The sequence below is a fragment of the Thunnus albacares genome, chromosome 1 (assembly GCF_914725855.1).
Source record: "Thunnus albacares chromosome 1, fThuAlb1.1, whole genome shotgun sequence".
Lineage (NCBI taxonomy): Eukaryota > Metazoa > Chordata > Actinopteri > Scombriformes > Scombridae > Thunnus > Thunnus albacares.
The window spans coordinates 29605301-29631700 of NC_058106.1; the positions used below are offsets into that span (position 1 = coordinate 29605301).

Sequence of the window (26400 nt, forward strand, 5' to 3'; positions counted from 1 at the left end):
TGTAATGCAAACTATATTAAGCATGTTATCTGATCAAAGTGTTCCTGTCACTGACATCTATTATAGAAGTGCGCCACCCAGTGTTGAGAAGTGACAATAACATATACACCATCATATTCATTCAAGTACATCTGACAAATCATCTCTAATTTGGTGTTTTATTTTTTTCCCCCATTTGCTTTTTTAATTCACATTAATGTTAACAAGCACTCTGGCTGTTTAAAGTGATCATTTAATTAGAATTGGAAGAACCCTCAAACTGGTATATGGTCTATGGTTATTATCCTTTAAGAGAATCTGCCTATGACAGCTAAAGAAAATTAACATGGTATGATAAAAGATTTGTGTGTTTTTGTAACACAAATGTAGGTGAAAATGGGTCAAACCAAACATCTGCAATAGTGACTAATTAAGTTGACAATAATTGTGTAAATCAGTTGTGCAGAGTGACTGTCAAAAAAAAAGAGATACAGGGAGAAACTAAAGAAGAAGACTGTTTTATTAACAAAAACAAAAGCAGTGATCCAGTTCCTGATTTAACTTGCTGATTAATATCAGAGACATGGAAAAGTTTACATCAAACCCTCCGCAGCCTCAACACTTAACAGAGAAAACACTATAGACAGCATTATTGGCAAATTTCAACTCACACTTTCTCCCTCCAAAATAATACAACTCTGAAATACTGAGGACCTCCTTGTGGTATTATACTGTCATTCAATGATATGGGAGAAAAAAAAAAGCTGAGTATGGAGTGTACAGCTGAAACCACACTAAAGTTGGTCCAACCACTGTAGCATTTACTCTTATTTAAAGTCAGTTATAATTTGATTGTCAGTTGCCTCGTTGCCACATTTAATTAGAGACATGCTAGAATAAAATGTCAGTGTCAAAAATGTTATTTTGAGTGTTGGTCAGTACAGCCAATCAAGACTAGTTTAAGAGTATCTATGGTTGTTAGCCTTTAAGAGAATCTGCCTGTGAAAGCTAAAGAAAATTAACATGATTTGATTAGAGATTGGACTAATGTTTTCTAAGGGGACATAATGATAAAGTGTTTTTTGCCTCAGAGATGCCAGTAGTGTGGAGTACAGTTTTTTTTTTAATCATTTGACATGAGGTACTTTTTAATTTGCTGACATTCTTTGTAAAATAAGAAAACAAAATCTTAGTACACAGTTCAAACAACTAGTAACAAAAAATTTACATCTGATGACAAAACATCAGTTGTGACTTGTAATAAATCAAATAGCAAAATACAAAAAAAGTTACCTGTTGGAATAGGCTTTAATGGTGAATTAAGAGCAAGTTGTTTTTTTTTTCCATTCTTCTCAGCTGAACATTTAGCGTTCTACCTCCACTCTGAAAGCTTTGCAAGCATAAGAGCATACAGTCCCTTGAGGCTGCAGTGACCCTTTAATTAGACATGTGCATCTGCTGTTGTTCCTCTGACTGTCCTTTGGCACCGGTCTTTTTCCACTTACATAATGTATACTGTGGTTCCTGCTATGGCACTGAGCTGTGACAGCAGTGCAACACCCAGACTCTCTGTATATTCTCTGCCTCGTGGCTCCATGAAATGCACTGTGAAGGTCAATGTAAGCGTGAGTCTCTCTTTAGGCGCTGGGCTGCTGGCAGTTTGCACAACTGCGTACTGGCCTCTGCCTGTGTGTCTGGACCTGTACCGTGCACCTTGTGAGACCGTAGGTGTGAAGCAGCAGGTGGCGGGCCTTTGCCTGGACGTCCTCCCAGTTGTTAGCACTAGAGGGCGCTGTAAACGTAGAGATGCATTGGAATCAGAATCAAGTTGAGGTGAAATAAAGGGACATTAGACCTAAATAAAATTGAATTTTAACTTTTGGGAAAATGTTTGTTGCCTACAAGGAAATGTAAAAAACAGTTAATATGTGGTTTAATGAAAAATATAAGATTCTTCCTCTAGAGAGGTTGTCTGCAGTCATAAGTGGGAGTGAAAGAAAATTTAGTCATGCACCACAGAGGATTGGAAACACCTTGCTTGCAGGACTGAATAACTGCCTATCAAATGTTCCTTTTTATGTATGAGATTCTTTAGTTGTTTAAGAAAAGAAGGTCAACTGTTTAACTGAAAATGTAAGGATTTACTATAGAGAAAACAGATTTTTCTTTTCCTTTTTTTCTCTTTTTGTTGCATACTGTTGTATTTTGGGGGGGCTATTTGTCCTCATCGCTCTCTTTTTGTGTTTAAAAATGTTAATTTCAATCATTCTGAATGATTGTACATGATTTATTTGCTAAGTGTGTGAACAGTAAGGAATTAACTCTAAATATGGGCATCTATTAGGACATCCTAGTGTCTCCTCATTTCCTGTCATCTCTCTGCTGTCTAATGTTCACATATTTGGAAAAATGGCCCTAACAAATACATGCAGTACTGTGCAAAAGTTTTAGGCACTTGAGATGTTTAGATTCTTATCAGGGAGGCTTCTGATCGGTCCCAAATTCATTCTAACGCTTGACAATGACCACAAACATACAGTCAGACTCTTAAAGAACTATCTTCAGCAACAAGAAGAACAAGGAGCCCTGCAACAGATGGTATGGTTCACACAGAGCCCTGATCTCAACATCAACAAGTGAGTCTGGGATTACATGAAGAGACAGAAGCAACTGAGACGCCTAAATCCACAGGAGAACTGTGGCATGTTCTCCAAGAAGCTTGGAACAACCCACCTGCCAAGTATATCAATGTATGATGTTACAAAGCTACTCACTGAGCTGGAGATGCACTAGTGCTGCAGTCTTATCAGCGGTCAGCGCCCATACATTCAGCTCATCGACCGATTGGACATCCTCCAGCTTCAGGAGATCTTCTCTGATTCTCTGGGTGTTCAGGTGTCTGGGAACTCCTGACACAGCAGGAAATGAAACAACACCATTAAAGCACTTACTGCAAATTTAATACTGAACATCATCTGACAGAACTCTTAGACCGAGACAGGTATGTAGTGGTATCATCATGGTATCCAAAAAGAGGACAGATTTGACACTTACCCTCCAGCACGATGACTACTGTGTCTCGTATGATGCGGAATGTGGTAAAGAGAACCAGAACGGAGAAGATGTAGGTACAGATGGGGTCTGCCAACTTATAGTCCGGCTGGGAAGACAAGAGGGCTAACATCAGATCAACTGAAATCAAACATTTTTAGATTTCTTGAAGCATAAGTAGTTGTTATAGTAATGTACTGATCTGCCCGGCACTTCTTGCATGCTCAGAAACACATCACATACAGCCTGATTGACCGCATGGTACAAAGCCAATATTTCAGTACTTTGTTTACAACTATATTCACTGGTTTATTCACTGCACTAGTTGGGGAAACTCTGCTTATGTTTTAGATTGAATGTTTGCAGATGGGAGCATTTCAGAGTCAAACATGGATGACAGAGTAAATAAGTAAGTCAACACTTGCATTGTTATCTTGTTTACCTTGTTACTAAGCATGCATATAAGACTTTATTGGTTCGTACTGTACCATGGGATGATGCAGTCACTCTCTACATTGCCAGGTACATTTTCAATACGTAAATCATAGAATTGTTGGCAGTAAATGTCATCTTTAGGTACAAATTCCTCTTTTTTCATGCAGTGCTACTAATAATCCCCCTCTACATATTCAGAAAAGATCATCTAGAAATTCTACTGTATATAAATATTAAATTATATCAAAGAAATCAAACAATGGTTCTAGAAAATTTAATTGAAAGTAAACTGTATTTATTGCAAACAACTGTTTAAAAGACAACTCAACATTAAAGGATAAAGCTGGCGATTTTCTATATTTTTCTTGTCAATAAATGTCACGTGCAGATCCAAACTAACAATGAATTGGTCTATTTACAAGTATTGAGTTTGTATCCAAAGCCTGATATATTTTATTCCTCTGTGCCGTAGACCTCCATTATTTGCCCTAAAATCTATTAAAAACACATCAATGAGCCACACGGTTACACTGGGTGACGTGTTCCTTCACCACGAAGATCACAGGCATGTTAGTTTGTTTAGAAATGGCTCCAAAGACTAATAAGAACAATCATGTTTTCACTCTCCGGAGAAGAGTTCAGAGTAAGGCAGACACCGCTGTGCATGCGTCTGAATGTGGTTCTCAAGACTATACCAGTCTCCAGAGACTGACGATGTGATTCTTGTTATTAGGCTGTATTCAGACCAAATCAGGCGGTGTGGCGTTCAGCTGCAGGGTCGAGCAGAGGTGTACGGGGTTGCGGGCGTGTTTATTTGTGCTCTAGAACTTGAGCTGTGAAACGATCAGAAAATAACATTTCACTTCACTTCATTCACTCTCTAGCTCGCTTGACCACTTCTGTTCTCTCTCTCTCTTTCTCTCATCTTTTTTATAATGAGTCAGGAAACCCACAGCAAGTCTAACTTTACTTTTAACGTTATCAAACGAAGAGATATGTCCTCCCTTCGTCCTAGTAACGTTTTTCTACTCCCTCATGGCAGAGTTTACAGCTCTGATCGGTCTGGCCAAAATGGCTGCAGCTGAAATGCACAACCCCCATTCAAATGAATGGGAGGACTGACATTTTCGCCACACCGCCTGATTTGGTTTGAATACGGCCTTACTCTCTGGAGCTCTATGGCACAGAGGAATATGATATAACAGGCTTTGGACACACACACATAATACATATAAGTGGGATATGTTCATTGTTGGTTTGGCTCTGCACATGAGATTTACTGACAATAAGAAAAAATATAGAAAATCGACAGTCAAATGGCATATTATGTTGTCTGTATTTAAGGCTAGTTTTATCAAGCTGTAAATAACTACTATTAAAGCTGAAGCCCGAGCATGAGAAAAAGTACCTTGAAGCGGACAATGTAGGCAGCTATGAGCACCCCGACACTCTGAAGAAGGTCTCCCAAAGCGTGGATGAAGGCAGCTCTGACAGCCAGGCTGCCATGTTGCTTCTGCTGCTGACCTGACCCAGAAGACTGGGAACCTGAGGCAGCTGCAGGGCCGTGAGAGTGACCATGGCCGTGAGAGTGGAGGTGACCACCTTGGTTTAATAAGAACCCCATTCTAAACAAAAGAAAAAGGAATTCATTTTAAAGATTAACATTACAGACAGGACATTTTGTCCAACTACCATTATAGTTTAGAGATTGCAGTTGGTGCGTTTTCATTTATTCATCTGCCTGCTGTGGTCAAACATTTCACACTGAGCATCAGCAGTTGTGTCATTTAGACTGTACTTTGGACTGAATTGTTAGGACCAGGCAAATACTCACAAGAGGGAAATCAGGCATATGTGTAGTAAAATGACCAGTCATATCAGTCATCTAATCATACTCACGTGTCAAGACACAACCATCATAACAGAACTAAAAACACTGATATGAAAGGTCATAAAAATACGACTGAAGGTCTTGTGCAAATTTACAATCAATAAGTTACAAATAATACGACGAAAACAGTAACGCAGGACAAGCTCACACCGTGTGTATAAATACTAACGCCTCACAGTTCTCATTTGAAGGACATTTACATATTTCAGTTCCACTCACATAAGGTTGACAGCCACACCAACAGCTGCAGTGATGAGCATGACATCTCCATCTATGTTGAAGTCTTGGTGTACCGTCCTCTGAACCGCCTCAAAGAGCAGTATCGCTGTCAGAATGTAGATAAGCATCACACTGAGGACTGCCGATACCACCTCTAAGGAAGTAAGGAAGGAAATCACAAGCAGTTATATATATATATATATGTACACACTTAATACAGAAGCCCTGAGATAGACATGTTCTCAACATGCAGGTCTAAGACATGCAAGGATGAACAATACCGGTTCAGCTAACTGGTATGGTTATCAGTGTAAGTAGTGATATCAAAATTATGCCCATTATATTGGTGTTAAACTGTATATTGGGCAGATTCATTAACATAATTTAACCATTTAAATAATCTGATATGTTAAAATATGACTTTTCATGTTTAAAGTTCATATCCTTGTTTCTGTACATAATTTTTTTTTCTCGATGATTTAACAATCAGATTTCTGCCCATTTGATATTCACTAAATCTTGTTTAATAACTTGTATGGAGGACAAATGACATCACATTTAATGTTTTAACAGACAGACAAAGTAAAGCATGTCTCCATTCTCAGTTCCTGTATTATAGAGCTATTTAATAACATGCTGCAGCCTCCCTTTGTGAGGCCCCAAGACTCCATTTACCATTCTGCTCTCAGGTTCATTGCTGGTTATAATTATAACACTCACCACTGCACTTTAATGATAAAGGTGGTTGGCTACTGTTTGTTATTTATTTACATAGCCTTTATTGTATAATTGCCATCTTATATCTCATCTTTGCTGCTCTGGTACTGTGGCCACAAATATTGCTTTAACTGTTAGTGCAGCGACTTTGACAGTTAAAGCAATGATAGAAATGTCATATAAAATCAAAACACTCACATCTTTTAAACTTCAAGATAATTTCCAATAATCATCCTCTATGTGGCTGTGACTGCTGTATTTGGCCTGCACATTGTTTATTGTTTGTTATTTGGACCCTGTCAAGTTCCTACTATTTTATTTCATTTCATTTTATGTCATTTTGCTGCACCTTTAACAGGTGTTGCTGTTAAAGAGCATGTATGCTCAGCCAATCTTCCTTGTGTAAATAAAGGTTAATTAAATTGAACTTGTTTAGCACCACTAACTAAATGTTACTTGCTTTCGACAATTGAGCTGAAAGTCATTTGGACTCAGACATTTGGCAGCAGTGTGGTGTTCAGTAATGAATCTGGACAGGTACTAATGAAGCAGCATGTTTTAAACATCCATATCTGCACCAAACAGCACAGTTAAACAATGACAGGAAAACTCAACTGGTGGAAACTAGAAACACACCCGTGTATTATAACTATTTATACTGATAAAAGCATAAATTACTGGGGATAGAAAATGTAATTGAATGGAAACTGAATCATACAGTTAAAAATGTGAGTCGGATCCGGCTTGAACACTGCTGATCAGACTTGTTTTTTCTTTGAACATGATCCACCTGCATAAAATCTAAACATATCCATTTACCTCACACAAGAGAGAAGGAGCGTGAAGGCTTCTGAAATCAGACACTCACCGAGGCGATGCAGTCCGAAGGTGAATCTCTTAGTGGGCGGCTTTGTAGAGAGCCAGAGGGCCAACAGAGAAAACAAAATGCCCACCACGTCTGCTAGCATGTGCACAGCGTCGGTCATAATGGCTAAGCTGTTTGACACATAACCACCTGAAAGAAAAAATATAATGAGATCCTCCAATAATAAACATTTATTGAATGTATCTCTGCTAAGTTAACATGGATTAGGTAGGTTTTGAAAGGTATAGCTCCCTGCAGATAAATCAACAGTAAATACACAATTATATTCTTGGGTCTGATGTGACAGACAGATGCTGTTTGGAGGGAAAGGTACATTCAAAGTGATGTCTGAACTTTATGGATTGTTCACTTGCTAGCAAAAAAAAAAAAAGTTTTTCTGAAAACAGCGACTTAAAGAAATTCATGTGTGCAGGGGCTGGTTTCAAAAAGACTTTGACTATGGCTTAGATATAACAGATAGTCAGACTTCAGACAGATGTCTAAATTCATCCGTTGCACAAAGCAGTTTAATTCTTGACTATCTTAAGTAGGACTATGGTACAATGAATTCTGGGTAAATTAAGACCTTTTTCAAAAAAAAAAAATGGCCGACCAGGTGACCGCCATGACCACATCCAACCGTGTCTTTTGGAAGAATTCAACAGTTACAAGGACATTTTACTTGGAAAATTTAGTGAAGAGTGTAACAATAATAATAATAAAAAATCTGATGGTCAGACAGTGACAGTGTTAATCCCACAGTTCAGAGGAGCATCAAAGATGCTCAAAAAAGACATAAAAACACGGTACAAGACACAAAGAAAAATGTTTTCCTCTTTCTTTTGTTGGGTGCTACTAGTCAGTTGGTGTCACTGATTGTTACCATGGTAACATGGGTCTTAGGCCTGAGTTAGCCTGCGGATAAGGTGTCTAATTCTTTTGGCTTAAAATTAGTCAGTCTTTATTTTTGTGAAACAGTCTAACTTGCATTAGACTAATCTATGAGCAAAATTAAGACTGGCCTTACACTACAGACCACTCTACTATACCTTTGTGAAACCGGCCCCAGGAGAATGGAATCTAAAAGAAATAAATTGGTGAACTCTGGCACACAGCACACACTTTATTAAAGAAGCTGTTTCAGTCACAACTTTTTCATTAGGAACAGTGACTCAGAAAAAGAAAACAGAGGCCCTCTGTCTCCATTCGCTGATCCTCATCAGGGTCTTGATATAACAGAGTCATCTTTATGTTTGTGCACTTAAACGTGCAGTACTCGCCAAACAAGTTCACACGATGCTGATCAAGCCTATCACTGCCAGATAAATCTCTCTGTATTTCACATTATATGAAGTTTTGAAAATTTCATGTCGGGGGGCGACATTCCTGTGATGGCTGTTAATCGTGCAGCTCTTCTAAATTTTCCAAATGTTATCAGACCGAACGGATCAAGTTCTGACAGTGAAACGAGTCATTTCGCAGGAGTTGTGTGACGCTCAAAACAATTAATCCACTGTTCTACAGTGTCAACAGTAGGTTACGGCCAGTAGTGCACTGGCCATCGGGCATACTGGGACAAATCGTGGTAGGCAGTCAAAAAATAAGTTTTTGGGCTGGTGGACTTTCAAAACATATCCGTTTTTACCGGCCCTATCTGTGTGTCTGTCAGTCGAGGTGCACATGAGGGCGTACTGCATACCTGTGTCAGGCAATCACAGCCGAGCGCCCCCCTTAACTTTCACTACCAGAAGGTGGAGACAAAAGTCCCGCACTCCAGCTTTAATACTACGAGCCATGGTTTTCTTTTTTGTTGAGGATTCCACTATGATCATTTTAAAGGCAATGGTTCTGTTGTATTAGACTGCATTATAGCATCCTGGGTTTAAAGGGCCAATTCACCCAATTTACAAAAAAAGAAGATATTTTCTAGCCATGCAAATAGTTTTGATTTATTTGTCCAGGGTTTGAAGCTTCTGTCTCTAAAATGTATGCCTCCACCACAATACAAAGGAGGTGAATGGATTTTCATTTGTGTTGGTCACAGCCTTGCGAATGTATGTTTAAAATTTTTCAGCAGCGTGTCTTTCTAGGGTCAATGTCCCTTTTACTCTGTATAGTTTACAGAACTCGCTGTGAACAGTTTTCTTTGGAAATACTGACAAAATCATCACTATAACTGTTCAATGAGATCATTGGATTATACAAATTAATTAGAACAATGTTGCTGAAAAGAGGTCTTTAATTGAATCTTTAGTGGTTTGTGGACTAAAATTCCACTCATCTCATTTGTATTGAGTGGAGGCAGAAATGTCAGATATTATAGCTCAGGACTTCAGCAAATAAAAACAAACTATCTACATGGGCTGATACCACAAGAAGCATACGAGAAAATATGTTTTATTGTAATTTCTCAACTTATCTGACTGTTCTAGTTAGAGCCACAACTATTTTGATGCTCAATAAAAGGACGAGTTCACAATTTTTTCAAGTCTGTCTTAAAACAATAGTCAGGTGCCCAAATGATCATTGAAATAGTTTTTTTTTTTCATAATCATTCCTCCTGTTCATACTGACCATTAGAAGATCCCTTCATAATGCACTAACAATGAAAGTGATACTGGCCAAAATCCACAGTCCTCTTTCTGTGTAAAAATGTATTTTAAAGTTTATCTGAAGCTTCAGTCAAATTAGTCAAGTGGATTTCTTCAATGTTACAGTCTTTTTAGTGCCATGGTTCCTCTTTTTGTTACCATAGTTCCACAACAGCTCAACAGGGAAACACAAAAAGGGAATTTTATGCTAAAGATTAAATTTCGCAAATTTCCACTTGTTATGACTAACTCAGACTGATGACGCATCATAGAAGCTTCAGATAAAGTGCACAAACAGGATTTTGGCTCCCATCACTTACAATGAACACACATTTGAAGGGGATCTTTTAATAGTCAGTATGAGCAGGAGAAGTGATTACAGCAAAGGGAAACTTTCAGTGTTGTTTTTTTGTAATGTTGGACTGTTGTTTTAAGACAGACTTGAAATTGTGAACCTATCCTTCAATCGTTTTGAGTCAATAATGTTCAATCAAGTTGAAGCCCTAGTTCTAGGTGGGTGACATGAGCAATGAGCATCTCTCCTTGCTTAGCCATCATCATACAGCGTCTACATAATAGGGATGTGCAGAGATCTCAGTATTTGTATTTGTATCTCTATTTGTATTCGAATAAAAGTGGAAAAAGGCTTAAAAATCCTTGTTTTATGACACTTTTAATTTTAGAAAATGAAAGTGTTACAATAAGTGTTCATGAATAAACTACCTTAAGAAGGAGGTCCCCCACATTGGGTCTTGACCTGGAGTCTCTCAGATCATAGACGACTGTGCTGATTACTGAGCTAAAACTTTACTCATCGCTTCATTGCAGACAGACCTCTACCTTATTTATACACCCGTAGCACAGAGACAGCAAATCGTGTAACGTGTAGGGAGGAACTTAAAGGCAATTATTGCTTTGCACTTTTCATCATTGCCTTTTTTTTTACAACCTCACTTTGTAGAAAGGAGAAGGGGAACAACAGGTTATGGAGAGTCCCTTGGGAAAACTTTACTTGTGTCAGTAGCTGACCTTTATCTCTGGGGAATACCCCCAACAAATAATTTTGTTTTGTTGTTTTTGTTTGTGGGGGGGTTAAGTTATAATTGTTTTGTCCTCCATCTCTCTGAGACATGCTGGTTATGAGATTTCCTTCACATTAATTAACTAGTGTGAGGCTCACCCTGCACATGCTTACCTATTATTTCTCCTATCATGAAAAGAATATACAGCATAGCCGCAATGACGAGCCTCTTCATCACCCTCTTCTGCTTGATCCTCTCCCTCTTCTTGGTGCAGTTGTCACAGGGGTCCATGTTTAACCCCGGGCTGCCGAGGCTGGACGCTGAGTCGAGCAGCGAGTCATCATCATCCGCCGACACCACCAGCGTGTTCACGGCCACCCCGTTGGACGGAGCCCCGGCAGAGTAATCGGACATCTCTCCGGAGACCACCACCTTCAGCTTGTTGAATTTGGGCGCTTCATCGTCCACCAGCTCGTCGGAAAAATCAAACTGCGCCGTGTCGCTTAGGTCCCAGTCGCTGCGCTCCCTCCTGAAGGCGGACCGCACCTTGCTGAAGAGATTCCCACCTGACATCTTTAATAATTACAGGGGAGGCAGGGGCAGGTATATCCAGGTGAGCTCTAACTAACTGTGGGTCACTGTCCTCTGAGGTAATCATTCACATTTTGCAGCGTTTATACTCCATCTCAGCACCTGGAGGAGAGCAGCAAAGGAAAGTGTTACCAAAAAAAAAACACAGAAAGAGCATCTTTGCATGACAGCTTCAGCAAATTTATTATCTTCATTGTCAAGTTTGTTACTTATTAGAGATACGTCCTTGAGGTAGTAACATTCCCACTCGAGCTGATAAACTTTGAGTCCTCTTTAAAAAAAAAAAAAAAAAAGCAGCCTTGGCTAAACAGTAACAAGCTAGCAAGGTTAGCTATCTTATGTCAGTTGGCGACAAAATTGCCGCCGCGTGTCTTTGTCTTGTGGTAAATTTATTTAAAAACACGAGCAGGACTCACCTACAGTTTGACATCCCGGCTGTGTAAACGTGGCTCGTTTTTAAATTAAAAAAAGCTGTCATTGTGGTTAATACTGGTGTAAACACGAGAGTCGGGTCAACAACAACCTCCGCACTCGGAAGTACCGAGCAAGTTTGGTTTCGTCTGCAGTCACATGATGACGCACAAGTCACATGACGTTTTTTTTTTTCCTCAAGCGCAGCAACAAACCCAAAAATCTTGCCGTTGTTGTCTCTTTTACCTTTTTTCTTGAGGGGGGGTCAACAGAACTCATTCCCTCACACCTGCAGTGACTCTTAAATAAGCAGTTAAACAGGTAAGCTGTCGTTAAATGAAGTGAAATGTTGACTGTCATGTTGTGCACATTATTGAAGCAGCTGAGCAAGCTAGCTAAAGACCTCCTCAGTACTGTGATAAGCTATGACCCCGAGGCAGATACAGTGTTTTACTGATAATTTACATCTGATAAATATGTCAGACAAATATGTTGATGATTGCTTGTTTCATTTTTTTCCTCAGGTGTGGGTCAATAGTTTAGTTGCACATGGAGGTAGAGGAAATGGAGGATGAAGGACCTTCGTCTCACAGTGAACTTCCACATAGTGATGGTGTGTATTTTGATAACAGTGTCATACCCTGCTTCCTACTGTCTATATCTGTCAGGTTTAATATGAACAGGCCGGCTTAACTGGTTTCATACTGTGATCATCATGTACTTGTGAGTTGCCACCACTAACTTGGTGAACAAGGTTGAGACTAAGTCAAGTCAGTGTCTTACAGAGTTTTTCTTACATGTTGTCTTAATAAACGCTGCAAGATTTAACAAAAGAGGTTCATAAACAAATTGCATGCAGGAAAAAAAGCTGATTTAGTAATCATTTAAAATAATAATAATAATGTGTGACATTTGTGTTGCACTTTTCATTTGCAGTGAATTTAAAAGTGCTGCATGGTTAAAACATATAACATAAAGAAAATAAGAGTTAAGATTAAAAAGCCCTCTTGAATTGAAAGGCTTTTAGGCCTTTTTAAGAGACAGAGCAGAAGGCTCAACACTCCCATGGTTCAGATCTTGGTACTGGGACGCCGGAGGAGCAAGCTGCTTGTGGAGTGATCAATTCCTGTTGGTAGGGAGCTGCATGTCCGTTGATGAATTCGTATGTAAGTAGCAGGACTTTGAAAAAAGAATTGGTGTCATGTGTTTGTGTTTTCGCACTCTCATCAGGATCCTGGCAGCGCTGTTCTGAATGTACTGGATGCTCCTGCCAGGGATCCCTGTGAAGAGTGGGTTAGGGTTAGTTTCTCTCCATCTGTCAGGGTTAGAGAGGGGCAGAGTTTAGGGATGTTGTTGAGATGGAAGAAAGAGGTTCTTATATGGTCATCAGAAGTCAGGGTCAAATCTAATACCCAGATTCATGATTTATCAAGGAAAAGTAGCAAATATTTTCCAGGTCAAGCTTCTCAAATGTGAAGATTCGCTTTTCTCTGTTTGATATCACTCTAAATTGATTATTGTTTTGGTTTTGGACTGTTGGACGAAGAAAACAAGACATTTGATGATTTTTTACCCTCCTACCTGGACTTCTGATGGGTGTTAAATTATTAGGTGACTAAATTCGACAGATTAATCAATAATCAACAGATTAATCGATAATGAAAATAATAGTTGCAGTTCTTCTTCATTTTGTCAGTGAGGTGCTCTAGATAACTTAAAGGACAGGTTCACAATTTTTCAAGTCTGTCTTATAGTCAGGTGCCCAAATGAACATTTAAACAGGATTTTCCTCCAGTTCATACTGGCCATTAGAAGATCCCTTCATTATGCATTTACAATGTAAGTAATGGGGGCCAAAATTCACAAGCCTCCTTCTATGCAAAAGTGTTTTTAAAAGTTTATCTGGAACCAATATGAAACTTCAGCTGTCCAAATTAGTCAACTCAAGTAGATATCTTTCAACGTAACAGTCTTTTTAGTGCCAAAGTCCCTCTTTTTGTTACTATACTTCCATATCAGCTCAACAGGGAAACACAAAGAGGGAATTAGATGCTAAAAAGACTGTAAATGTGGCAGATATTCACTTGATATGACTAACTCAGACCGCTGACATCTCATATAAGCTTCAGATGAACTTTTAAATGCAAATTGATTTTTGCCCCCATCACTTACATTGAAAGCACATTTGACTGGGATCTTTTAATAGCCGGTATGAACAGGAGGAATGATTACAGCAAGGAAAACCTCTTTCAGTGTTCATATGGACACTTGACTGTTTTTTTAAGGCACACTTGAAAAATTGTGAACCTGTCCTTTAAAACTATGCAATCTTACATTTCACATGTCAGAATTAAAGAGGTGAAAGGTGTCCTATCAGTTTCGAGGATGCCAGTGATGCATTAGATATGTCTGACAAAATAATCTCAACTCGACATCAGCTTTCTGGTTATATCAGAGCTTTCAACTGCATCCCAAGGTCTTCAACAGTAAATGTAGCTGGATCGGGTGTCATCAGGTGACCTAAGTGTGGAACATTAGTCATATGATAACATCTAGTCGTATATGGAGGGGAGGTAGTAACCCAAGACTCTGTTTAAAGATGGTATTTAGTGCATGTGAAAGGCCTCCTTTACTTTGACACACTGAGTTGGTCTGATGTTTGTGTTTGTGAGTTTATTTATTTGCACAGGTTAAAATCAAACAAATACACACAAACAGCAAGAAAAAAAAAATCAATGTGCAGGGAGAGGGAAAAAAAGCCTAGATGGATTTATTGATTACCTCTACCTAAATTAGAAAACCAAAATTAAAGCATTTTTAAAAGATACTCTAAAGGACTGTAAGGAAGAAAAAATGTGAACCCAATGAGAATAATAGTTCCATAAACTGGGACCCCTGTATCTGCTTGACTACTGGTTGTCATGTTTTGGAGGATGATGATTGTCTGGTTGAGTAAGAGTGAATCTGAGAGTTCAGAAAAAGATGTTTAGACAGCTGATGTTGTCTGCTTCCAATGTTCATCAGTGATGATCAGAAATTAAATTTGTATGAACACATACTCAAGTTTAGTTACGTACCTTATGATGCTCTAAATTACTCTCAGACCAACAGAGTGGATGATAGCGGTGATGCAGTAAAAAAAAAAAATACATACACTTATTCTTAATTCACAGATCTCCAGTTGGCACCGCAGGAATCGGCGTGTCTGGAGAGCTCAGCCCCTGTAGAGAATGTGTTTGTGGATAAGAAAGCAGTGGATAAACTCACAGAGGGATTACTGTCCCACTACCTGCCAGATCTACAGAACTCTAAACGAGCCCTCCAAGAGCTCACGTGAGTATTTTAATACTAACCTTTGCACCCAATGGTCACTAGTCACATGGCATGAGATTGATTGGCTGCCAGATATTTTCTTTTCCTTATTGTGTTTACATGCACTTAAGTAACCAAGTTACAGTCAGCTTTATTCCAGAAAGCTCATATCTTAAATATTATGTAAACAAGAAACCTGGTTGCCGTAATCAGGGAAGGGAATTGGAGAAATCTGATTTTCCCAGGTAGATTTCCTTTGGAGAACAATGCAGAAAGGGTCAAAAAGTCAAGTGGCATCTTCTATCACTATACAGTTAAAATCAGGAAGCCACACTTTCAAAATGAGGTTGGTGGTAGGAGAGAAATCCGGTTACTGCTCTGCTGCATACCTCCCTGACAAACTTCTATTAATTGACATGTGAAAAATAATCAAATAAAACATCCTTAAAAACAAGCTTTCTCCGCCTGCACAGACAGATTTATGATTCACAACATTCTCCAACATGTAGACATTCATAGACACCAGTATGCAGTAAACAAACAGGTGGCACAGTTGTCGTGCGTCAAGCAGAACCGGATGGATGGGTTGACCAGTTTGTTTCATGCTGGTACCGCTGAGAGACTGCCAGGGTAGTTGTTGGCTTTGAAAAGATTCACTATCAACATGCTGGCACCCACCTGCATGTGTTTAGCAACACGTGAAGTTCTTTAGATAGTTAAAAACATCCTGCCATTGTCTGAATACTGATCATATACTTTTTCTAGCTGTTTACTCTGTCAGAAGTCTTGATGTTGAATATTAAGTGAAAATGTCCTGAAACATAACTTACATCCTGTTGAAAAACTGCACTCGATGATATTTATTTCTTGCTTTTTACTTTTGTTTCGACCAGACAAAATCAGGTGATATTACTAGACACACTGGACCAAGAAGTCACCAAGTTCAGAGAATGTAATGCCTTATTGGACCTAAATTCACTGGTATGTGTGGACCACATTATAATCTCATTTGTGCGTTGTTCTTGTTCGTCATCCCTGCACAAGCCAGCAGGTATAATTCCTAATCCAGTTTGTTGACTTTAGTTTACAGAGGCGAAGATTTACCACAATAAACTGGTGAACATAAGGAAAGAGATGATTATGCTGCATGAGAAGACAACTAAACTAAAGGTATCTCTCATCTCAGTCAAATTTTGTGTGTTTTTTTCCAACATATGTATATGACATGCTCACCGGTGGGTGCAAATATAACAATGGAAACACTAATTAAATGTTGACTGTTGTTTCCTGTCAGAAAAGAGCTTTGAAGCTGCAGCAACAGAAGCAGAAGGAAGAACTGGAGAAGGAGCAACAACGTGAGAAGGAGCTCGAGAGAGAAAGGCAGCTTATTGCCAAACCTGCTAAAAGAACATAAGGTCCTCAAGTATGACCGCTGTATTAAAGGTTACAGGTAGTTTTGCATGTTTCAGCCTATTTACAACAAATTGAGTATCATTTTCATAAATACTGACCATTTCCCAAGGCATAAGCATTTTTAGATTTTTTAAAAAAAATGATTATTAGTTTTGGGGCATGTTTGCCTTTGACAGAGACCAGTTGAGAATGAGACTGGAAATTTTGAGGGCTGAGTGAGGAGGGATAACACGCAAGGTTTCTAAATGGATTCAAACTGAGGATGTTACAGTCACATAGTATGCGTCCTAGACCACCACACAGTCCTGGCATCTGAGCATTTTTGGATTTTTGGATGATTTATTTGCCTTCCACACAGCTGTTATCTCTGTTATTATGTTAAAATCAACTTGAAACTTGCTTGGGACAGGTAATTTACAGTATACAACTTAATTTACAGTTAAGTTGATCTGAAAAGTCTGCCCTAAATTTCTGCCCAATAACACATCAGACAGATTCCTGATCAGGTTTAGCTTAAAATCTGACCTCTGTTGTGTGCATGAAACTTGCATTCAAGTTTAATACCTGTCAGCTATAGATATTTTTGATTTTAAGGATTATAAGAGGACAATGTCCCAAATGTAGTAAAATAGTGTGGGAAGGCCTCCGCAGTCAAATGTGTTATAATGAACACACCTATACTGCAACAGCAATTAAACTAAACCTGTATGTTTATAAATGAAACAGTCTGAAACTTAAAGGAATGGAAACAGTGGCTACCCAGGAGGTAAGAAAAAGCATAAAAACTGTGAGATTGTGGTATTCTCTGGGAATCCATTCACTTAACAGACAGTATTATGTATGTGAGTTTTAGTAAATAGGCTAAAACATGCAAAAACTCTTGATCCTTTAAGTCTGACATTGCCAAGATCACCACAAACCAAAGACATGGACTAAATCATCAAATGCTGGTACTTCCCACTATCAACCTCTGAGGACACACACAAACTCGAGCACTCGAAACTCCTGAGAACAAAAAAGAAAACAACTCAAGAGATTTTCACCGGGAGAAGAATCAATGCGTTTGCTGTCTTTTGTTAAAGATAAAGTGTTAATATATCTTGTCGAGGGGCATTGTGCCCCTAGTAGTGTTGAATGTTGAACTGTTGTTAAGAATCAGATAGGTCTGCACTATGTTTGACTGACTGTGTTTCTGGGGTCCAGATATTATAATGGATGACAATATGTATCAAAAGTTCCCCCCCACTACACACAGCATATTTAAATTTATTTTAACAGACGTTTCAAGAAGTTTCTATGCACTACTAAAAACTGGAACTCCATTGTTTGTACAATTAATAATAAAATCAACATAAACTGGTTTGCTTTATTAATTACGCTTGTTTGCCTGTTTTTCGCTCAGTATCTTGTTTGCATTTTACTCTCTGCATATGTCACAGCTGCATACAGTTGCATGAAAATGAGCGTTCTTGTGTGTAATTACAGTAATTTCTTCAGTGTTTGTGTAGGAGAGACAGACTTCATGTGTACGATATGAGATTGACAATATGAACTGTGATGACACTCCTTGTCCACCAGGTGTCAGCATGGACCAGGATCTGGATCTACTGCGCTCAGTGATGAGTACTGGTGCTTCATTGAGGGCTGAGTGGCTCCATCATTTCTGCACCAACTGATTTTGCTGGTCAGCACACCTACAACCAGAGAGGAAGATGTAATTAGTGAGTTGACCTTGTGTTGTCTTTGATTGGAATAAAAATTTTAAGAGTCTCTGCCCTCCAAACATAATTTAACTTTCTTAAAGTGGACCAATGTCACACAACCCTCATCATTAGCAAGTTCTTAACCTCATTAACTGCACTTTGACACCAATGTCCACCAGTTGTCCTTTTCTCCCTTTCTTGTGGTTTTGCTGTTATCAGGAAGACCTCGCGTTTACAAAAATATGGAGTCTCCAAATGTTTTTTTGGAAATCCACCTGGACCTTTTGATGAATAAAACACTGTAGAATTGTCATATTGTGTGCTGTCTTCTTCAGATGTGAGGCTGTTATTCACTGGTATTTAGTTTATTATAATTATTATAATACATTTTATTTATAGAGCACCATTCAAAATACTCAAAGACTGAAAAGAAGCATTTTTATTTCAGAACGACAAATATTCTCAATTTTTACAGACTTCAAAGACCTGATCCTCTGTTTCTGTATCACCTGGAGTGTTTCTTACACTTCCACCAGAAACTTTAGGAGATTTCCTTCCTGGCAAGACCTTATTTATGCCTATAGTCGCTGTGGTTCAGGGGCTACAACCATTTTAATTCCCAAACAATGAGCTTATTGCCTGATCACCTGGATCTCAGGTGAAATTTCATAAACTGCAGCTGAGAAGCCGGTATAATAGTGGGCCAGGAGGAGCAGGAATAACAAGCTACTTAAGTTATTGACTCTTACCCCAGTTGGTTCAAAATTCAGCTCCAGTGTTTCTCCCATAAATCTTGATTGTCACTGAATTGGTAAACACTAGGGTGATGTTTTCAACAAACATTGTCTCTTTTCACACCCAATTTAAGCACCATTGTCACATACCAGACATACAAACAGGCGTTTGTTGACAAAGAAATAGGTTACATTCCTCTGCATCCCAACAACACCATGTGTCTGTCCCGCCCCCTCCAGCTCACATAAAACTCTAATTTTATACCTTCTACTACAGCAGGAAACTCATTCAAAACCAACATGGCTCGGTTCACCTCCGCCCAATCCTGCTCGAAGCGGAAACTGCACCACAGTGTGGCCATGGAGGGGTCTGGACTCAGGGAGAGGGGCAACCTGATTCCAGACTGATGAAAGTGAGCCAGTGCAGTGGAAACCACATTTTGAATATAGTTTTCAGTACCATGACTTTAGGGGTTTTGTTTGACATGTTTCTGCGTATTTCTAAATACAGCAGTTCCACATATGAATGCCTGCTATTGCAACACCAATTGCTGTTGTTTTTCTTCATTTTTCTGAAACTGGGTCAGTGTTATACGAAGAGTTCAGTTTGGAACTGTCAGATATAAAAAAGATAAAAGATATAAAGTTCTGCCGCTCTCACTGATGGTGCAAATATACTCAAAAACAACAAGCGATTTCTTGCAGGGTCAATATTATCCTGTCAAGAAAAATGGCACTTTTTCTGTGTTTTATTTACTAGAACAGAACGTAAACTGAGCCGATATTTGATTTTTCCTGTTTCATCATCGTCTTTTGGAGATTTAAGTTGATTTAAATTAGTTATTGAACTGTTTTGAGGGTGTAGGAGCAAAGTCAATTCTGTTACGGCTCTAAATAGCTTGGGCAGCATAGATTAAATCATTTTTACAAAAATGTAATGACCACCAGATGTGATAACCAGTAAACTACACATTTATGAAACATTTTAAGATTTTACAAAGAAAATCTCTGTTTATCCTGAATTATTCAGCTTATCTCACAGTTTTCATCATGCAGTTTTAAGCATTTATTACATTTTATTTTATTTTATTCACTTTAAAGTTACTATTGTCCCAACAGATTGTGTTTTGCTTTTTGTATTTTCACACTTTTAGATAACACAACATAATATTTTGCCAGCAAAATCTCCAAGGGGACCTAATTAGTCAGTATTTTTATTGAATAGGGTTCTGTTCTTGGGGAAGGAGGGGGTGGATGATGGTGCACAGAGAAGTAGTGGTTTCCGAGGCTGGGTTCTGCTCCTCTAAGCGTTTGGTTTTAACTTGTCTCTGCTTTTAGAAACTTGGCCGTCGGGGAAAACACAAACTCACCCTTTACCAAAGCCACAAGCGAGTCACAGACATGGAGCAGCAGCAGTGATGATGTTGTAGCGGGCGGCCTTCCTGTCTAAGTAAACAGTGATTCAGACGGGTGAGGAGTGGGAGGCTGTGGTCTGCTTCAGACTGGCAGCACCAAGCCCCTCCCAGACCCACCATAACAGGATATGGTCCTTGGGCCCACACTGAGGATGGTTGCATCATGTTATTATTTCCCTTTGGTTTTTACCATTTGGTTGGCGTGGTAGTATTCATGCACGCTGTGTACCATGTGAGAAGAACTGGAGCGACGACACTGGAAAACATATCTCTTTGTGGTGTTTTTGACCAAAGCAACAGTGAATGAGGTTACTTTCCCTTCTCAACCAGGTCTTATATAACTGTACATACGCAGGTCTGGATAAGTGGGCATGGAGAACGTTAGTAATTAGGTTTCTGTGACTCAACAGATGGCACAGGGTAGAAACTGTTTACTATGTAACTAACACGTCTTTCCAAAACAGCCAATCATAAATCTACTTCTAATCTATTTTGACCTTATACTGTACATTGATGAGAAGTTATTATTATTGAGATATCTTCCCTGAGATTTACCTGAGTCTTTTCATTTTATGGTACCTCTACTTCTTGCACAGATGCAGATAAAGATTGCATGTACAAAACATATGATCAGTTTATGAAATAATTTGCACTCTAATAGAATAAAATAACTTGCTAGCACATTAAGTGATTAAATTAGCTTCATCTTGCCATGGCTGGATTAACCCGCTGGGGGACCGTGGGGCAGAAACTGAGCTGCTGGGCCCTATTAAAGAGTTTCTGACCTCTTGCAGCACTATGAAGCAATTTTTTATGAGTGTCTCCCCATGTTGCTTGAGGACACACATGCATGAGCACGTGGGTGACACGATACACAGTCCTGCCAATGGTTTTTCACTATTCCACTGAGGTGGCTGTAATGTGCCAAGAAACGCAGGAATGCACCAGCAAAGGCAGGGAAGAAGAAGACTGCAAGTTTGTAAACATGTATGTAAATAAATCAAAATTTAATTTAGTTTAAAAAAGTTTTGCAAATGTTTTATGAGGAAGGGAATGCATTTACAGTGTGTGTTAAACCTCAAGGATGCACACAATGTGTTCTGTTGAGTAACACTCAAGGTAAACAACATAACCTCACAGGGCTCCTCACTCCCGATCTGAAAAGTGAAGCCGATGCAGAAGTACCTTAAACCTGCATTCTCTCTATTGGCCAGCAGGAGGCGACTCCACCGGTTGCAAAAAGAAGTCTGATTGTGTGGAAGTCTATGAGAAAATGGCACTACTTCTCACTTGATTTATTACCTCAGTAAACTGTTTCCTAATTAGTTTATGGTCTCAATTGCTAGTTTTGTGTCTTCTTTAATACAGCATGATGATCATTTTGTATATTATGGTCCCATTTAGAGTAAAATAGACGATATAGCAGGGTATGCTTTAAGGCATGGTTACCTTGTGATTGACAAGTCACTACCATGGCGACAACGTTGATAATATAACGTAACCATGGCATAACCCCAGATTCACAGAGTATAGGTGTAGCTGCCACTATCTCACAGTGTGTTTTTAGTTCATTAAAGTTAACTGTAACATTTTGGTCGCCTAAAAAGAGTCTTGTTCAGAGTTTAGTCGTGGTAAAGACCAAGCGGCAACCTCAGGGGCTGAAAAATGAAGCCAATGCCAAGTGTCCAAAAACTGCAGTTCCTTGAATAGCCACTTGAGAAAGGCTCCAAAAGTGAGTCAATCCCCATAGACCCTTGATCCTGGGATAAAGAAACTAATGTAAAATCATAAAACATAAATTATATATCTCTCATAACCCCTCCTAATGCGGAGCTTATTTTCTAAACTCCACCTCGCTTGACCTTGACACTTTGATAATAATCCAGACATGATTCATCTAAAAAAAAAGGTGTCTCAAACTTCTCTAACATGTATCAACTGTACCTGGCATTTTCCACATTTCTCACAATACAAATGGCCTAGCGATCTGGGAACCATCTCTTATTAACATGAATGTTATCTTTACACAGTTACTAACATAACTGATTGTTGGGGACATCTGTCTCCACCACACTAGCATTAGCATTAGCATTATTAAAGATAACCATAAACTGTAAATGCACCATGCTAGTCACGCTAACAGCTAGCACCAGAGTCAGCTCTACCCTCTTGTCCAAATATGGTCATTTCTGGTTCCAAAAATCCAAGATGGCAACGGTCCAATCGCTAAACTTTAGGTTTCAAAAAGGCAGTCCACAAACCAATGGGTGACGTAATGGTGACTTCATCCTTATTTTTTTACAGTCTATGTTTAAACCTCTGTTCCTCAACTCTCTGCACTGTGAAACCTTTTTAAGCTGGTTCACTAAAGTTTCTCTGCTGTCTTAAAAATATGAATTAACTGAACTTAAGTTGAATAATTAGTTCAAAGTCATCTCATGAATTGTGAAAATGTGAAACCAATTGAGTCAAGTCAACAAAACCACATTTAATAAGTTCAATAAACTAAATGTATTAAATATCACAGTCTGATTTGCTCTCCATTCATGTTTTCTCAGCTGCAAGAGTTGATTTTTTTCATTTGACAGTAAGTTGTGGCTGCTCATGTTTGAGCATTTTATACCAGAGTTGATATGTTGACAATAAACAATGCTGCATTCAATTATCTCTGAGGGATTGAATTTGATACTAACCTCCATCATGGTTAGCATTATTTTCATTATTATGAAAAGAAACAATCATGACATATTTTGTATGTAATAAAACATACAGCAAGATTCCTTAATTACAAAAAAGAAGGATTTTAAGTCTCAAATAATGCATGATGGGAAGTCTGCTACTACGCTGATCATGTTTCTTTATAAACCTTGAGATGAAAGCACAAAACTGAAATAATGAAGATCTTGAAACTGGATTTTGACGCAGGTCCCCTCTCCAAAGAGGGTCTCAAGACTCAATGGTACAGTATGTAGAATTTATTGGCATTTAGCAGCCATGGCAGAAATAGTATATAACATTCATAAGTATGTTTTCATTAGTTTATAATCCCATGAAAATAAGAATCATTGTGTTTTCATTACCTTAGAATGAGCCTTTTATATCTACACAGGGGCCGGGTCCCCTTCCACAGAGCCTGCCATGTTGCACTGCCATGTTTCTACAGTAGCCCAGAATGGACAAACCAAACACAGGCTCTAGAGAGCACCTTTCACATTTTTCACAAGTTTCACGGCCATAGGTTCTCCTACACGCTTGGAAGGGGAGGGGGAGGGGAGGGGATATTCAGTTGGTTGCAATCTTCAAGCTCACCACTAGATGTCACTAAATCCTACACACTGCACCTTTAAGTTTGTTTATTGTGTTTTTGTTTTTTGTTTTATTTTTCAATTAAAATTAGCACAAACCAGCAGTTCTGGATCTAAATACCTCTCCCACCCCTCATTTGCTGCAACAACACCAGTAGAATGTATGCAATTAAATGTCTAATGCCATGTGTGGGTTGAACAGTGTCTTGTTGTGTCTGCACTGTGGTTTAACTTCTCCTTGGGCCAGTCCCATGTAGTGTAAACACATACAGTGTGGATAAACCACAGTAGGTGAAAAACTGTTTACCCACCGGCCCTACAGGTGCAGTGATAACCCCGCTCAGCTCACTGGCATGGCGGCTTTAAAGGGTCACATTTTCAAAACAAGTCCTTACAACAACCCCAATCGTCACAAAAGATTTTATGGCCCGACTGGCTGGTTTCATGGGCTCCTCTTAGACTGTATTAAAAGTTGTAAATATAGAAACAACTCGTAGGCTGAAAAGAGTGCTTTGAAGAAAAGCGTAGGCCTAGTTGCGGTGGAGGGAAAGAATGATTTGATTTAATGAATGTGCCCTGTCTGGGTTGTTTTCTTGGGTTGGGTGATATAAAGGAAATATGTTAAAGGAGACATTGCAAAGATGTGAGCAAGACAAAGAAATTGTTTTCAGACAGACAGCCACAGATTCGCAGTCACCTCTACTGCCACGATGGTTAGTGGTCGTGCTGCCGAGTCCTGTCTGACTTGTCTGAGGTGAAGATTTGATAATCCAAACCTTAACTGTATGGAGTTAGAGGTCTGAAGAGAGGATTTATAGCGTTGTTTATATGCTCTATTTGAGACAACCACAGCAGACTGTTGTTTCCTCTACTTTTTGCATCCAGTGTGGAGAGGTGTGTAGGGAGACAGAGCAGGAGACGGGCGCACATACACTCATGCAGACACACACTTACTCACATCCACAAACAAGATCCAGTAAGATCCAGTACTGCAACCCTCATAATCCCTAGTGTGGTGGTTGGTGTGGTTTGGAAAACTGCAGGGTTTGTTGTAGTCCAGAGGCAGCATGGGTGTCAGAAGTTGAAATCCTTTATCACCACAGTGCAATCCATCCATGCAGTATTGTATCTGAGGACAAGGAGTTCACAATAACCAGCAACCTAGGATTTAAAGCATATTGGTTTTTTGTCTTTAATGTTTTTAGCTTTCCCTGACTGTCTCATCATATTACTGTGTATAAGCTACAGTATCACAGAAGTAGAGTTCAGTAACTGTATGCAGTCAAGCCGTTGTGCAGAACTGGGCGTGTCCTCACTTTTTCTTTGTTTTTTCCAAGGGCGGCCTTGCCAGCAGCAGTCACAGTTATGTAACTGCTTATCTCACACATTCAAGTCTAGACTGACTACCAGTAGCATGCACACTATGCGAAATAACACCCGTTTTAAAATGAGTTAGCTGCCCTTTGAGAGATTAGAGCCATCTCAAAGTAATTGTTGGCATTGAAGTCTGGCATGTTATGAATTACTGTTAAAATGTTGAGCCATATGAAGACATTTGAGCAGTAATCTCACAAAGAAAACATGCAAAAACTGATATTTCTCTTTAGAACTGTGCAAAAGTTGATACACAGTAAAACTTTCTGTCTTGCCCAAGCTGAAGATTTGCATTGTAAACAGGGCGGATGAAGTAATTTCGTGTTTGTCCTGCTGGAAACTAAAGTAGATTGCAGGAAATTCCCTCAGATGGATAGGATTGTAATAGGATCTCCTATCTTTTCCTCTTCTTTTCTCCCACACTCACCCTATTTCTCTCCCTCTTGATGCATTTGAATGTACTGACATAGATTTTTGGAACTCAATCCATATGAAAACCATAAATTGAAGTAAATCTAACTAAGTTTGAATGGTAGAAAGCAAAGAATACTCAATGACTGTAAATAGTTTATGTTTAAGAGCCACTGAATGAACATATGTTGTATTATGGTTTAACAATCATAAAAATCAGAGGCCGCACCGGAAAAGTTGGTAGTTCAGCCAGATGTGAACATTCATGTGTGTGAAGACAGATATAGGAAGTATGTTGTAATGTACCACAAGGGAAATGGGTGGAGTAAACACTGGCAAGTCATTCAAGGCCATGGAAATGTATAAACATGACACTAAAAACACTTTTACAAACTGTAACTAAACAACAGTGTACAAATTTGTGACAAATCAATATGTCTCCCATTATTTGCTGGAAACCGTACATGCCGCATAAGACAGATGTTCAGCGTGTGTCCGTGCCGTTGCTGCAGAAACATTGATATGTCAATAATCACTGTCTGGAAACAGAGAAACACATAAGAGCTGCTTTGTGCTCTGTGAATAACACAGCACATGCTCTCTTTGTCAGACCTCCAGGTGTCCTCCATGCAGCGTAATATCAACAGTCAGAGATGATTTTATTCCAGGATGACACATTCAGCAGTACGAAAACAGTGACTGTTAAATGGAAAAATAGTCACGGCCATAGATCTAAAAATTGCTTATAGTTTGTTTAAAAAGGCAGGTTAGTTTAAAAAAAACAACACACTTGAATAAGAATCTTATACATGCATTTTTTTAAACTGAAATCAATATACTGAAAACATATTTTAAGCTTTGAACTATAATAGCTTATTAACAGAACATCATGAACCCTTATGTAGACACAAAGGGAAAAAGGGGGAAAAAAAGAACGACTCCCCCCATATGTAGGCCAAGT

The 26400-nt window shown here is 38.9% G+C and overlaps 2 protein-coding genes across 4 annotated transcripts; one reads left to right on the forward strand and one right to left on the reverse strand.

The window, feature by feature from the left end:
* Positions 1-481: 481 nt before the first annotated feature.
* Positions 482-11903, reverse strand: slc30a4 (solute carrier family 30 member 4). Its single transcript, XM_044354078.1, has 8 exons — positions 11778-11903; positions 10944-11463; positions 7161-7307; positions 5576-5729; positions 4874-5090; positions 3034-3139; positions 2754-2888; positions 482-1771 (listed from the first exon to the last, which is right to left on the reverse strand). Exons 2-8 carry the CDS (start codon positions 11341-11343, stop codon positions 1617-1619), a joined length of 1314 nt encoding a protein of 437 aa, XP_044210013.1. The 5' UTR covers positions 11344-11463; positions 11778-11903; the 3' UTR covers positions 482-1616.
* Positions 11904-11960: 57 nt separating this feature from the next.
* bloc1s6 (biogenesis of lysosomal organelles complex-1, subunit 6, pallidin) lies at positions 11961-18513 on the forward strand. 3 transcript variants are annotated; one of them, XM_044354116.1, is made up of 8 exons: positions 11961-12093; positions 12297-12385; positions 14946-15105; positions 15978-16065; positions 16168-16254; positions 16379-16439; positions 18076-18218; positions 18420-18513. In XM_044354116.1, exons 2-7 carry the CDS (start codon positions 12322-12324, stop codon positions 18171-18173), a joined length of 558 nt encoding a protein of 185 aa, XP_044210051.1. In that variant the 5' UTR covers positions 11961-12093; positions 12297-12321; the 3' UTR covers positions 18174-18218; positions 18420-18513. The 3 variants fall into 3 exon arrangements, with proteins under 3 accessions (XP_044210051.1, XP_044210044.1, XP_044210059.1); XM_044354109.1 differs by having other exon boundaries at positions 18076-18513; XM_044354124.1 differs by lacking the exons at positions 18076-18218; positions 18420-18513 and having other exon boundaries at positions 11963-12093; positions 16379-17870.
* Positions 18514-26400: the final 7887 nt, after the last annotated feature.